General features: G+C 38.0%; 1 protein-coding gene across 1 annotated transcript in view; it reads right to left on the reverse strand.

Annotated features, from left to right (window-relative positions):
• LOC113526514 (collagen alpha-6(VI) chain-like) overlaps positions 1 to 13,273 on the reverse strand; it is a 37,527-nt gene that overhangs the window by 20,785 nt on the left and 3,469 nt on the right. Inside the window, exons 2-8 of the mRNA XM_026913613.3 lie at positions 5,810 to 5,897; positions 4,968 to 5,576; positions 4,266 to 4,850; positions 3,517 to 4,137; positions 2,681 to 3,289; positions 2,004 to 2,561; positions 1,326 to 1,913 (exon numbers count right to left, since the gene is read on the reverse strand). Coding sequence (XP_026769414.3) covers positions 1,326 to 1,913; positions 2,004 to 2,561; positions 2,681 to 3,289; positions 3,517 to 4,137; positions 4,266 to 4,850; positions 4,968 to 5,576; positions 5,810 to 5,885 — 3,646 coding nt within the window. The 5' untranslated portion in view covers positions 5,886 to 5,897. The remainder of the gene's footprint in view (positions 1 to 1,325; positions 1,914 to 2,003; positions 2,562 to 2,680; positions 3,290 to 3,516; positions 4,138 to 4,265; positions 4,851 to 4,967; positions 5,577 to 5,809; positions 5,898 to 13,273) is intronic.

Raw genomic sequence — 13,273 nt, forward strand, 5'->3', positions numbered from 1 at the left:
AGTTCTGGCAGGCTGTAAACAAGTCCTGAGGCGACACAGCTGTTCAGTAATTGAGTGCTGCACAACAGAGACAAAGAACGCTCAAATTTCATATTTATTACCTCGAAAGATGACAGCTATCTTCTTTATATGAAATATAATATAATATAATATATAATACATATATTAAAGAGCATTAATCTGTGCAAATTATATGATCTGAAGTTCATCCAACCTGAGGTTTACATTAGTTAGTCTTCTTATGTTTAAATTCATACACACTTAGGAGCAGGAGTAGAAAACAAATGTTTTTCTGAATTTAGAAGATTTTCAATAATGCCTGATTTCTTTTGTAAATGCTCATATAGACAATTTATGCATAAACCCAGCATAAACCTTGCATTATCCAGCTTGATAAATGAGGCCCAATGTGTGCAGCGAAACACATGGGCATCCACATGAATGGACAGACCCAAGGTTTCCCAGCAGAACATTGCCAAGAGCATTAAACTCCCACCATCAGCTTGTCTTTTTCCCCACAGTGCATCACTTCCTCGCGCCATCACTTCCGCAGGTAAGCGGCTCACAAGTACCCGACCATCCATGTGACTCATCGGACCAGGCAACCTTCTTCCAGTTCTCAGAGGTTCAGTTTCGATGATGGAAACTGTTTAGCATGGACACTCTGACTGGTCTGCGGGTCCGCAGCTCCATATGCAGCAGGGTGTGATACACTGTGTGTTGTGACACACCCTGCTGCATCACACCCTGCTGTGTATGCACTGTGTGTCACAACACACAGTGCATCACACTCTGCTGCACTGTGTGTTGTGACACATTCCTCCCATAACCATCATTAAAAATTTCTGTGACTTGTTCCACAGTAGACCTTCAGTTTGGACTAGATGGGATATCCTTCATTGCCTCACAAATCGAGGAGCCTTAAGCACCCAACACCCTGTCGCCATGGTTTGTCTATCCTCAGACCTCTGTCAGTAGGTACTCCCCACTGGTGACCAGGACCACAATCTTGCCCTTTCAGAGAAGCTCGAACCCAGTCATCTGGCCATTATGATTTGGCCCTTGTCAAAGTCACTCAGGTCTTCAAGCCTGCCCATTTATCCTGCATTCTGCACGTCAAATACAGACATCGACTGTTTGCTTACCATCTAATATATCCCACACTTTGACATGCAACACTGTTACAAGATAATCAATGTTATTCAATTCATCTGTGAGTGGTCATACTGTTTTGGCTCATGGGTTTATATTAAAATGGTGCTCACACATAGAACTATCATTTTACTATAATTTTGTGTACATAAAATGATATAAGTATGGCTTACTGTCAGCAGATTTGCAGATCTTGAGCAAGAGGACTTTATCTAAGAAATTCAATATATCATCATCTCTGTCAAGAAAAACAATGTCCTGAGTCCCACTGATCTCTCTCAGTTGTGTGCTATTAGAGTCACTCAGGCCTATGGAGTATATTGTAATGCTCTTGTTTCTGAGGGCTTGTGCAGGCTGAGCAACGTCATCCATCGACCTGCCATTCGTGATCATGATGAGGAACTGTGGGGCATTGGAACGACCCCCTTCTGGTGGATCAAAGTACTCTGACACGAAATTGAGTGCAGCCCCAGTCTTAGTGCCTTCTCCCAGTTGCTTCATATTCTTAATGGGCTGCTCCTGCTGCTGCATTTCATTAATGGCCTGCTGCATCTGGCTTTTATCAGAAAACTTGTTGAGGGCAAATTCAGTATTTGAGTATGAGCTGAACTGCACAACTCCAACCTGTACACTATTCTTGTCAATTTTAAATTTGGACACTGTAGTATTCATGAATTCCTTTATCTTTGAGAAGTCCTCAGGGCCAGTGTTTCCCGAGCCATCAATTAAAAAGATGACATCTGCCCACATGTTCTTGCAGGCTAGGAAATGGAAAGATAAGTGAGGGTCAGCATAATCCTTGTTTAATATTTTTGTGGAAAAAACACTGAAAACACATTTTAAGTACTTACCCTCTTCTAAGCAAATATGAGTAACAATTTCATCCTTCAGGTGTGTCAGTGCATGAAAATTGGAGACAAAGAACATCCTCTCTGGTTCACCTGCTATCAGCAGAAGCTCTGTCTTGTTTGCATCCTTCACTCCAATGGCATAGGTGGACACCCCCTGTGCTCTTAACTGTGCTGCTGGTTTGCTCACCATGTCCCAAGATTCTCCATCAGTTATGACAATGAGAATATTGCGAACCTTAGTGCCCCGTGTCTTTTCAGCTTCCTCAAAGTATTGTGTCATGGTAGACAGGGCTTTTCCTATAAATGTGTCTCCACCATCATGTTTAATGTTGTTCACAGCTCTTTCAAGAGACATCCTGTCATTATATGTAGTCAGGCTAAATTCTAGTGTGGGTTCCTCTGCAAATTTCACCACACCCACACGAACCTGTGTTGGTCCAATAGTAAACATCAACAGAAACTCTCGAATGAACGCCTTTACCTCCTGAATGTTGTTTTCGGTACTACTGGAAGAGTCAATAAGGAAATAGATGTCTGCTTGTTCTGTTTGAACACATCCTGAAAGTTAATATTATAAATGATGTATCAGGTTGACATAAGTGGAATAAAAAATCAATCTTAATCAATAGTAAACTTAATCATTTTGATATATTAGTAGTGACAGTGAAATATTCTACCTTGCTTTAAATCGTATTCCCTGGGCTTCAAAACAGCTGAATGGACCACATTGTGACATACAGTTTTCCTCAATATTTTTTCCACTTTACCAAGATTAGAAAAGCTCTGGAGACTGAACACAAATTTTGCTGGAGGATAAGATGCAATCTGTTTCAGCTGTTCCTCGTTATCATTCGAGAGTCCAAGAGCGTAGACCTGGACTCCAGAGCGTATTAACTTAGCAGCTTCGGCAGCTGTGACACTATCCAGGGACTTCTCCTCTGTTATTACCACAGCAATCTGCTGCACCCCTATGGCACGTCGGCTGCCCATCTCTTTGGCAAACACCTTCTCTCTTGCAAACTTCAGAGCCCTGCTAATTTTGGATTCCCCACCCCCAAATGGCAATCGTTTAATGTACTGCAAAATCTCAGACTTGCTATTAAATGTGTTTAGGTAAAACTCAGCTGTGGGTGTTTCACTGTACAACACAATTCCCACACGCACACTGTTGGACTCTATATGCAAGCCACTAATCATGCGGCAGAGAAAACCACGGACCAAGTCTGGAGTAGTGGTTCTGTCTGACACATCCACAATAAACACAATATCGGCCAATGACTTGCATTCTGTGAAGCAAACAAAGAAACAGAAATAATTTGTTAGTCATTTTAATATGATGTATATATATATATATATATATATATATATATATATATATATAAACAGAGGTAGAGGCTGCTAAAATTATGAATTATACTTTTCTTTAGACATAATCCTTTTGCAGCCTGTTTTGTGGTATGTTGTCAAACAGCAAAATTCCCAATTTTGAAGTCAATCATAATGACAAACTAACCTTGAGTTGCAATAGACTCATCTTTAGTATCCATGATAGTCACAACATTGTCTGATATTTGCTGTATATCTCCAGTTGCAGAAGAGACTTTTTGAAATAACCGTGGAGAAACAAGCCTGGGAGATACATCAGGTGTAACAGATCCAAGAGCTGGACCAGGTTGTGAAAAGACTGGAAAATCTAGATCTGCACTTAGGTCAACGTTGACAAGAGTCACTTCCTCATCCTTTAATGCACGAACAGCTCTAAGTACATTGTCATCTGATTCTCCGTTGCTTACCACCAGCAGGTACTGCTTATAGCCCTGAGCAATTCGGCTGCCTGCTGCAGTGGTGAGGAGGTTAGTGCGCACATAATCCATCGCCTTTCCAAGTTTGCGCTGCCCAGTGCCTCTGAGTCGGAATTTGCGGATGAGTACAAGTGCTTCATTTTTAGTTTTGTAAGCGTCAAAACGAAATTCCACTGAAACATCTTCAGCAAACTGAGCCAAAGCCATCCGATTAGATGTACTCGACACGTTAAGTTGATTGGCTAGATGCCTAAGTAACTGTATCACCTTTTGGGTCTGCTCAACTGAGCTGTCCACCAACACAAACACATCTGCATATGTTGGAGCTAGAGCTGAAAGACAGATATTATAACAGTGAAATAACTGGTTTCAGCAGTGGTGGACTACAATATTTCAAAATCTATTTTTAAAATGGATAATGATTGGGAAGGTATATTTGCAAAAGTGAGTACAACATTACCTTCTTGCTGGGCTGCCACAGAAATACACACTTTGTCTACTGTGCTGGTGGTTGCTTTCAGCAGCTCCTCGTAGTCAGTGAAACTCAGTACAAAACGCTGATGTGGTTTGTTAGCAATGGACTGCAGGTCTGTAATGCTGGCTGCACCAACCCCAATGGTGAAGATTAACACCCCCTTTCTCCGTAGCTTCATGGCTGGAATCTCCATGTCATCAGTGGATTCACCATCTGTGATCACCACAGCAATCTGTGGCACACTCTCATTGATCCGACTGCCACCTGATTCTGTGAAGTAATTATTTAGGATAAAGTCGAGAGCTTTTCCTGTTTCAGTGCCTCCTCTCAGGTAGGTGAGTTTGTCTACCTTCTCCAGCAGGTCATTCTTGTCTGCATACTCCCCCAACAGGAACTCTTGTCGAGGTTCATTACTAAACTGTGCCACTCCTACTCTGACTTTATCAGGCCTAATATCAAGACCCACTATGAATGTGTGCAGAAACTGCTTCACCTTCAGGAAGTCTGCATCACCAATGCTACCAGAGCTATCCACAAGGAATACAATGTCAGCCAAATTAGCCTTGCACCCTAGAGATTAAAACACATGAATGCAAGGCACATTATTTATTTAATTGATTAATTGTCCTTTGTATACTGACTGAGATTTTATTACAACCATACCTTGTAACAAAAGTGGTACTTTACCTTGTGGCACCTGAGACACTTGACGTGTAGCTTCCTCCACTGTTGTACAAAGCAGCTGGATGAAACTCTGGGAGATTCCTTGCAAAGCTGTGAAATCAGACACATTGTAGATGTGCTGCTCATGTGGCTTAGTGGCAATTTCCTTCAGCTGCTCCATATCAGCATCTTTAATACCAATGGCATAAAGAATGATTCCCTGGCGCTTCAGGTCCTGTGCATGTGGCTCTACATTGTCCTGTGACTTTCCATCTGTGATAACCACGGCAATTTGAGGAACTCCTTCTTCTGCACGGCTTCCTGCTTCTTTCACAAAGTGCTGCTTCAGCAGGAAACTTAACCCTAATCCAGTCTTGGTGCCACCTGCTTGGTACGAGAGAGTTGTGATGTAGCCAAGAATCTTCTGCTTGGTTTCAAAGCTGTTAAGGTAGAATTCAGTGTGGGGTGAATCACTGTACTGCACTAGGCCGATTCGAACCTTGTCAGGACTCACATCAAAACTGTTCACCAAAGTGAAAAGAAAGTCACGGATCTTCTGGAAGTTTTCTGTGCCAATACTCTGAGAACCATCCACCAGGAAGACAATATCAGCCAATGCTTCCTGTTTGCATACTGGCAAAGGAAAAAGTCCAGGTCACTTGTACAGTTTGTAAGTATCAGCCATATGCACTGTTCAGGTGCCCTAAACAATATTTTTTTATAATTAATATAATTTATGTATTTTTGTATTTTTATGTATATATTTTAAATAATTACACTGAATTAAATTTTATTAAATTAAAATGAGTATAAAGTTAAAATGAGTCTACTTGAACATGGTATTCAGCTGTGTGAACTGTACATACCTGTTTTTTGTGCACTGCTTACAAGGAAACTTGATGCTAAAATAAAGAGAGGCAGCAGTCCTTTTAGTTTTCCCATGGCTTCAGTGATCTAATGGACAAGTACAGAACAATTACTAATATAAAATAATTTTTAAATAATAAAATCATTGTCATTGTCACTATAATCAAATTTAGCTGTGTTGATTGATAAAAAAAACCTAAATCACATCAACTAATCAAAAATTAATTAAAACACATGATGTCTTTTAACTTGAGCATAAGTTAAAATGGATACATACAGTATGGCATTTGAGACATGTATGGCATGATTTAAATGCAAAAGCAAAATTATTACAAGTGACCTTTAAATCACTTATACCTTAATGTCACACTTTTTACTTTTTATGTCTGTTAACAGCACCATAAAAAGACACAAAAACAGTGTTCACATCCTGGCCATCTATGTGATCTGGGGGAGTTACTATCATGGAATGTACATGAAAAAACTTCAGAAAATCTCTTAGTGTAATTCAATAACACACTCTCTAAGATACCCATATTTAAATATGCTTTCAGTAACTATTTTGAATTATGCACTGTCAGTTAACAGACTGACAGTCAATGTCACCATCATCACGATAGTGTATGTTAAGATAGTAATAGTGAAAATATATTATATCGGAACCAAAGTTAGTATTTCTTCTTTCTGAATGTGAGAGTTATTCTTCAAAGCCTACCTTGTATGCCTACCATTTGCACACTTAACCTAACAGTAGATGTCTAGCACACGTCTGTTGTGCAAACGTCTGTTTGCACACGTCTGTTCGAAAATACTGTTACTGAAGAATATACTACATTTAAACATCCATGTTTCCTATAGCTCCTGTTAGCTAACACTCTCCCCCTTTTATAGTTTATACTGTAAAAAAAAACAACTCCAAAAAATGGTAATATTCTGGCAGCTGGGGAGCCAAGAGAATCTGTGATATAAAGGCAAATACAGTTTGTAGCTTTAATTTTACATGAGATCTTGTGTGTTTTTTTTTGTAATGTTTAATGAAGGATATTTACTTGCGTAAAAACAATGAAATTACTTATAAATGTGGTTGAACACTTCTATAATACAAATAATCAGCCTTAAAAGTGCAAAAGAGTGCTGTTATTATTTTATTATACAATTTTATGTCTGACACAATTATACAATTTCTTGTATATTTAATCAACATTTAATGTAATAAAATTACCCCCCCCCCCCCCCCCCCCCCCCCCAAAAAAAAAAAAGATTTACTTTTTAAAAAAAGTCAAAAGACTGTTTTAAAACTATTAGTGGAGTTTATAATTACAGAACAGAAAACAGTTGCACCTCTTGCAACGTTCTTGCTTTCAAAACTCGAAATTGTGTGCAATTTTTTAAACAATTTTTTATACAAATGAAAATACGCTGTGGCAGATAGCTTTTAAGGAGTCACAATAAATAAGTAGTCAAAAATCAAATAATCAAGCAAAAGATCAAACAGTCTGCCTGGACAACTTCAAAAACTGACCACTTGTGGACAGATAAAATAAAAGGAGTCATACAAACAAAACAAAATTAAAATAAAATTAAAAAAAATCTAGCAATTAAACCAAGAGTTCCTAAACTTACAATCACAGTGAATACGGAAATCCACCTGGTGCCGCAGACCTCCACCAATTAGCTGCTTGTGGGCAGATAAATTGTGTTTCAATTCAGATACAGTTTACAGCAGGTGCAGCTACCGTTCACAGTGAAATAGATTAAAACAGTTGCCCATCATGAAGAAAAAAAAAAAAAACAATCAAAAATCAAGCAATAAAATTAAAAAAGTCCAGCTGTTGCTGCAGACACCGCAAGAAACTGACCACTTGTAGACAGATAAATTATGTTTCAGGTGCAGTTTAATGCTTGCTTCCACTGTTGTTGCAGCTTTATTTCAGCAGAATAATAATGTGCTACTGTTAACGGTGATTTGGTTAGTTTTTTTTAGTCATATTTGAACTTTATTACTTACTGCTAGTGTTGCTCATGGACAGTAGCTCCGATTACAGATCCTGTGGTCGTAGACATTCCAGTGAGCTAGCAGCTTGCCAGACAGAAGTGAACAGCCTATTCCAACAGTTGAGACTCCTCTGAGGCCTGAGAAGGGACCTGAGGTGTTTTTTAATGGCCATGTTCGCTACTGTTCATTTATGTCTGACAAGCTTCTGGCTCACTGCGATATCTCTGTACACAGGATCCATAGCCTGAGCTAGTGTCCATGCATCCATAGCACTACCAGTGAGTAGTAACTTAAGATATTGCAGTAACTTAAAGTAGTAACTTTGTCCAGTAGTGTGAAACTACTATATACTTGAAATATGATTAGAATTTGTTTATAGTAAGCATCAGTGGTACTATCAGACAACACTTAACGCATACTCAAAATCAAGAATACAGTGGGCAAGAGTGAGTGTTCTGGAAAAGTCTGTGTGAGACTGACATGAACTACTGTGCATGTGAATGAAGGAGGGAGATTGGACTCCAGTGTTTTCTCTTCTGAAGAATGTTTCTTTTTACTCCCTCCATTCATAGTCCGCAATTTTTATTATCAGGGAAAGAACATTTGGACTGACCACCAGGTGCTTTCTGGAAGTGTTCTCCTCCTCCTTCGATCCCTTGTCGGGATTTATCCTGAAAAGACATCTGTTAAATGAAATACAACAACTTCAGTAATGAAACGTGGACTCTACTGTAATATACTCTTTTAATATATTAGCAATAAAAGTAGCAGAATAGTGGGAATTTGCACAGAGCATCTTTGTGGTGAGAGTTTGCATGTTGTCCCTGTACCAGAAATGTCCAAAGAGGTTAGGTTAATTTGTGACTAAATTGCCCATAATACTTTTAGGGAACAGAAACTAACTGATTGGCTACTCAAAGGTTTCTTGGGTAGTTGAGTTTCGTATCACAATTTTTTCATAAACAAACCTTTGCAAAAGCTCTCAAGTTGATGTTAGGTGTGACATTTGCATTTGGAGCCTGTTGCTGCATCTTGACATGAGGATGAATCAGGAATAAATCAGATACATAGCCAAAAGATACATGTCAAAATAAGCAGTTGACTTACTGTTTAAAATGCAACACTGTATTGGTACACTCAGCCAACAACCTGGAAGTCCTCTAATGACCAGTGTAATGAATGACAGACAGTGGGAATGGTGATGAAAAACCCCTATACAACTGTCCAACAGATCAAGAACACTCTCCAGGATGTAGACGCATGTGTGACTATTGTGTGACAGTGATGTGGCTATTGACAATGGTTTGGTCCACAGATAACATGAAGTACTCTGCTGCCCAAGGAGAACTTCCTGTTCTAGATATACACAAGAGAGGGGATCTGTAACTGAGGAACTGAGCCCAAAGACCATCAAGTCCAGCAATTATTAAATATAATTTTACTTCAGAAACTGAGTGACACAAAAGATCTTTCAGATCAATTAACTGTTTCTGACAGTTAGGAAGTTCACATATAAAGGGTCCCTGTAGAGGCTCACACTGTGACACAGAAGATGCTTGCCAATGATGACGGTAAACATGACACTTAAATGCATTGTAATTTCTGAAGTGAGACTTGCAACCTGCTATACAACATGCATACTGGTAATGTGCCTCATTTCTGTGGTGCCCTTGATGATGTATATAACCTTTTAGGGTTTTCACAGAAACACCATGACTATGACAAGTGCAATCTTTGAAAATCTTTAACTATGGTGCAACACTCACCTTTTCAGCTTACCCCTTCATCAACAGCTCACACAACTTATCTGCAGAGAGAAATAAAAACAAGTCTGATGCGAGTGCATGGGACGTATTAATTAAGAAATCTGCAAAAATCCAAAGAAATATGTGTATTGAACATTAACTATTATGTGTAGGCAGCTAAATAGGTAAAACAGTATTACATTAACTATGCTGGTGAACTTGTGAGAAGAGAGTTGGCTTAGTAGCTTAATAGTTAGCTAACACTTCAGTTAACTATATGCAATAAGACAAGTCATATTGATTTAGTACCTTTGCCAAGCTGGAGTAAATTCAAAGTAATAGTGGTAAATAATTAGCAAGCTAATGCTACTCGAGTTTGGTATACTTGCCTTGAAGCTGCAATGTGAAGGTACTGTTTTGCCAGCGCTATGACTGTGGATGGTCCTTTTTCCTCCCTCGAAATTAGCTGTTGTTTGTCAAACCAGAATTTTAGAATGTTCCCATGTCCACGGTGGGTTTCTAATGAATAGATTTTGTTCTATTTTGATTTGAAAGACTCTAAACAGAGACTCCACGTAACTGAAGGTAAAGGTGGCATGGAAGTTAAGAATGATAATAAAACTCTCCATCTGTGAAATTACAGTAATTATGACTTTTTTCAATGATAAAAACTGTGTGTTGACAGTTTACCAATGCTTATAGATATTATACACTGATAAAAACACATTTATTCAGCATTTCTGTTTTGAAAACATCTATAATTATACAAGATCTCTGTCAATTAACAAGCAAATCTATGTAAAATTACAGAACCAATACTTTTTTTTTTACTGTTAATTGTCACTAGTTGTATCTAAGTTTAAAATGTATTTAAAATATTAAACTAGAATTTAATGGTTTCATCTGTTAAATAAAACATAAATATTTGAGAAATTATGATAAATTTTCGAATGTATTTTAAGACCTTTTATGTGAAAAAAACAAAAACAAAATTTTCTTTAAAAAATGGAAATTTTATGGTTATTCACAGTTACAGGCTTTTCATGTTATTTTAAATTAAAATTGTAAATTCACAGTCTATTTTTGTGATTTTATTAATAGTTTTGTGTATTTCAAAAATACAGGAAAAATCTGTAAAATAAGCAGTAAAAATTCCATAAAGTTTCTGTATAATCAGGGCCATTGCTTAACCTTTGGGGAGCCTAAGTGATTCATTATTTGTGTTAATATTCACAAAATACCAGGTAAACATATGTATTTTATAAGTAATATGTTTATACATCATTCATCTTTAGTAACCATTTTATCCTGGTTGGGGTCGTGGTGGATCCAGAGCCTAACACTGTACACCAGGCAGGAGAATTCACCCTGGATGGGACACCAGTCCATCTCAGGGCACCTTGCACACACACATTCATACAGTTATTCACACTTGGAGACAACTTAGTACAGCCAATCTGTCTACTTGCATATTTTTGGACAGTGAGAGGAAACTGGAACACTTAGAGGAAACCCATGCAAACACAGGAAGAACACTGAAAACCATGCACAGAGAGAAACCTGGGCTCAGGATCAAACCGGGAACCCTGGAGCTGTGAGACGTATATGTATAATATCAGAAACAAACTGGCATTAAGGGGATGATTTTTAACTCACCAACTAAAATAAATCCATGTAAATATTATAGAAACACCATTGGCAGGTAGAGACGTTTGTGTCTACATGGAGATTTTGTTCACATATGTCACTGCATGGCTTCTAGGCATTCTCCTACACTGCAATAATACCAGGACCAAAGGACAAGACTGGGCAAATTTGTCATAATGTTTTCCAGACAATTCTGAGCGGTCGGTCTAATAAACTCCTTCCAGCCCTGTCTGAATCCCATCCTTTTGACTGTTTCCTTTTGTCGATCAGTTAAAATTCAGCCAAAATCCTCTTTCCTATGTCAACATAGCAGTGGACACATCTGTTACTATTTGTTGAGCTATACTGTATTTTCATTTTCATTATCATGTGCCTTCATATCCAGACTGAAGGCCCAAAGAAAAATTCTATTCTAGTGTCAGAATATTTAGTTAAGGGAATTTTTATTAATAAACAGATTCGACCACATGGCACTCATCATAGCACATATTATTATTTTTTTTTAGTTCAGTTCAATGTGATATTCACATAATTAATGGCTGAAAAGAAAGAGATTCAGAAAATATAAATCCTTAGGAATTAGCATTTTACCATTTCAGGGACTATCATTAACACATGGCCTCAAAGCAAGTCCTAGCAGGAATAATGAAGCTCAGTCTGAAAAAGCACTACAGACACACAAGTATAACCCAGTGAAGAATAAAAGTGCATTGTTGCCCTGACTGAAAGCTAAACAAAGTGAATTGAAAGAATGTAGGAAAGTTTAGTGTGTGATGATGATATTCACTAAATATGCTGACACTAGAATAGAATTTTCCTTTGTAATAGGATACCTGGATCAAGATGGCAAGTTTGACTAAAAAATTGAAGTATTCTAGGTTCTGATCATGTTCCTTATATTCACATATACAGTAATGCACTCTTTGTAATGCACAAAAAATTTAGAACCCTTAAGAGTTCTTCAGTAGTCCCTCTGGGGGAACCCATAAAGGCAAAACAGCAGTTTCTCTAACAAAAATCTTCATTTCAATTTCAGTGACAGTGTAGAAGAAACTACAGCAATTAAAGTGTTATATGTTTTTCTCACAATTCTTACAATGCGTGAATTCATCAAGGTCTAAATAATGTGTTATTCCCGAGTTAAAACAGAGATGATGGGGTGTGAAAAATCCTCACAGATTTGGTTCACAGAGTTTAAATATCTATTGTGGTTTAGATGTGAAACTGAAACAGTAAATGAAATCACACATTGTGTACATTTAATACTTTTACAGTGGATATAAAAGGTCTACATACCCCTGTTAAAACTGCAGAATGAGAATGAAAAAATGAAACCAAGGTAAAGTTCAAGTTTCAAGTTTATTGTCATGTGCATCAAGAGTGCTTGAGGATCTATATACAATGAAATTCTTGTGCTATAGTTGCACACTCCTACCTAGACACAGTGCAAAAATGATAAATGAACTCTATGTAGTACAAAAAGTACTGTAAACATTGAACACCGACAAAAAAACGTGCAAGATTATTAATGTGCTCTAAGCAAGTAAATATAATAATAAACTGTAAACAATGTAAACATTGTATCTAGTCAAAAAGTGACATGGTGAGAGATATTGCACATACAGTACTCTAAATATTGATGTACTCTGAGCAAGTAAAAATATTAATAATAATAAAATGTAAACATCCTATGCAGTCAGAAAGTGTCATAGTGGGAGATATTGCACATAGAGTACAAGACAGTCAGAGTCTGATATCAGTGTATCCATCAGTTGGGGTCAATGAAAATGTAATGATAAAGTGCAGTGAATGGAAGATTGAGTAGTTTGTGCTTGTGGTAGTGTTATTGGTTAGAGTTAAACAGTCTGATGGTCTGCAAGAAGAAGCTGTCCCGCAGCCTGCTGGTGTAAGGTCTGATGCTGTAATACCGTCTGCCTGATGGTAGCAGCGAGAGCAGTCCATGGCTTGGGTGGCTGGAGTCTCTAATGATCCTCTGTGCTTTCCTCAGACACCACATAGTGAAGATATCCTGGAAGGAAGGAAGCTCACCTCCGACGATGTGCTGGGCTGTCCTC

Source organism: Pangasianodon hypophthalmus, chromosome 1 (assembly GCF_027358585.1).
Source record: "Pangasianodon hypophthalmus isolate fPanHyp1 chromosome 1, fPanHyp1.pri, whole genome shotgun sequence".
Classification (NCBI taxonomy): Eukaryota; Metazoa; Chordata; class Actinopteri; order Siluriformes; family Pangasiidae; genus Pangasianodon; species Pangasianodon hypophthalmus.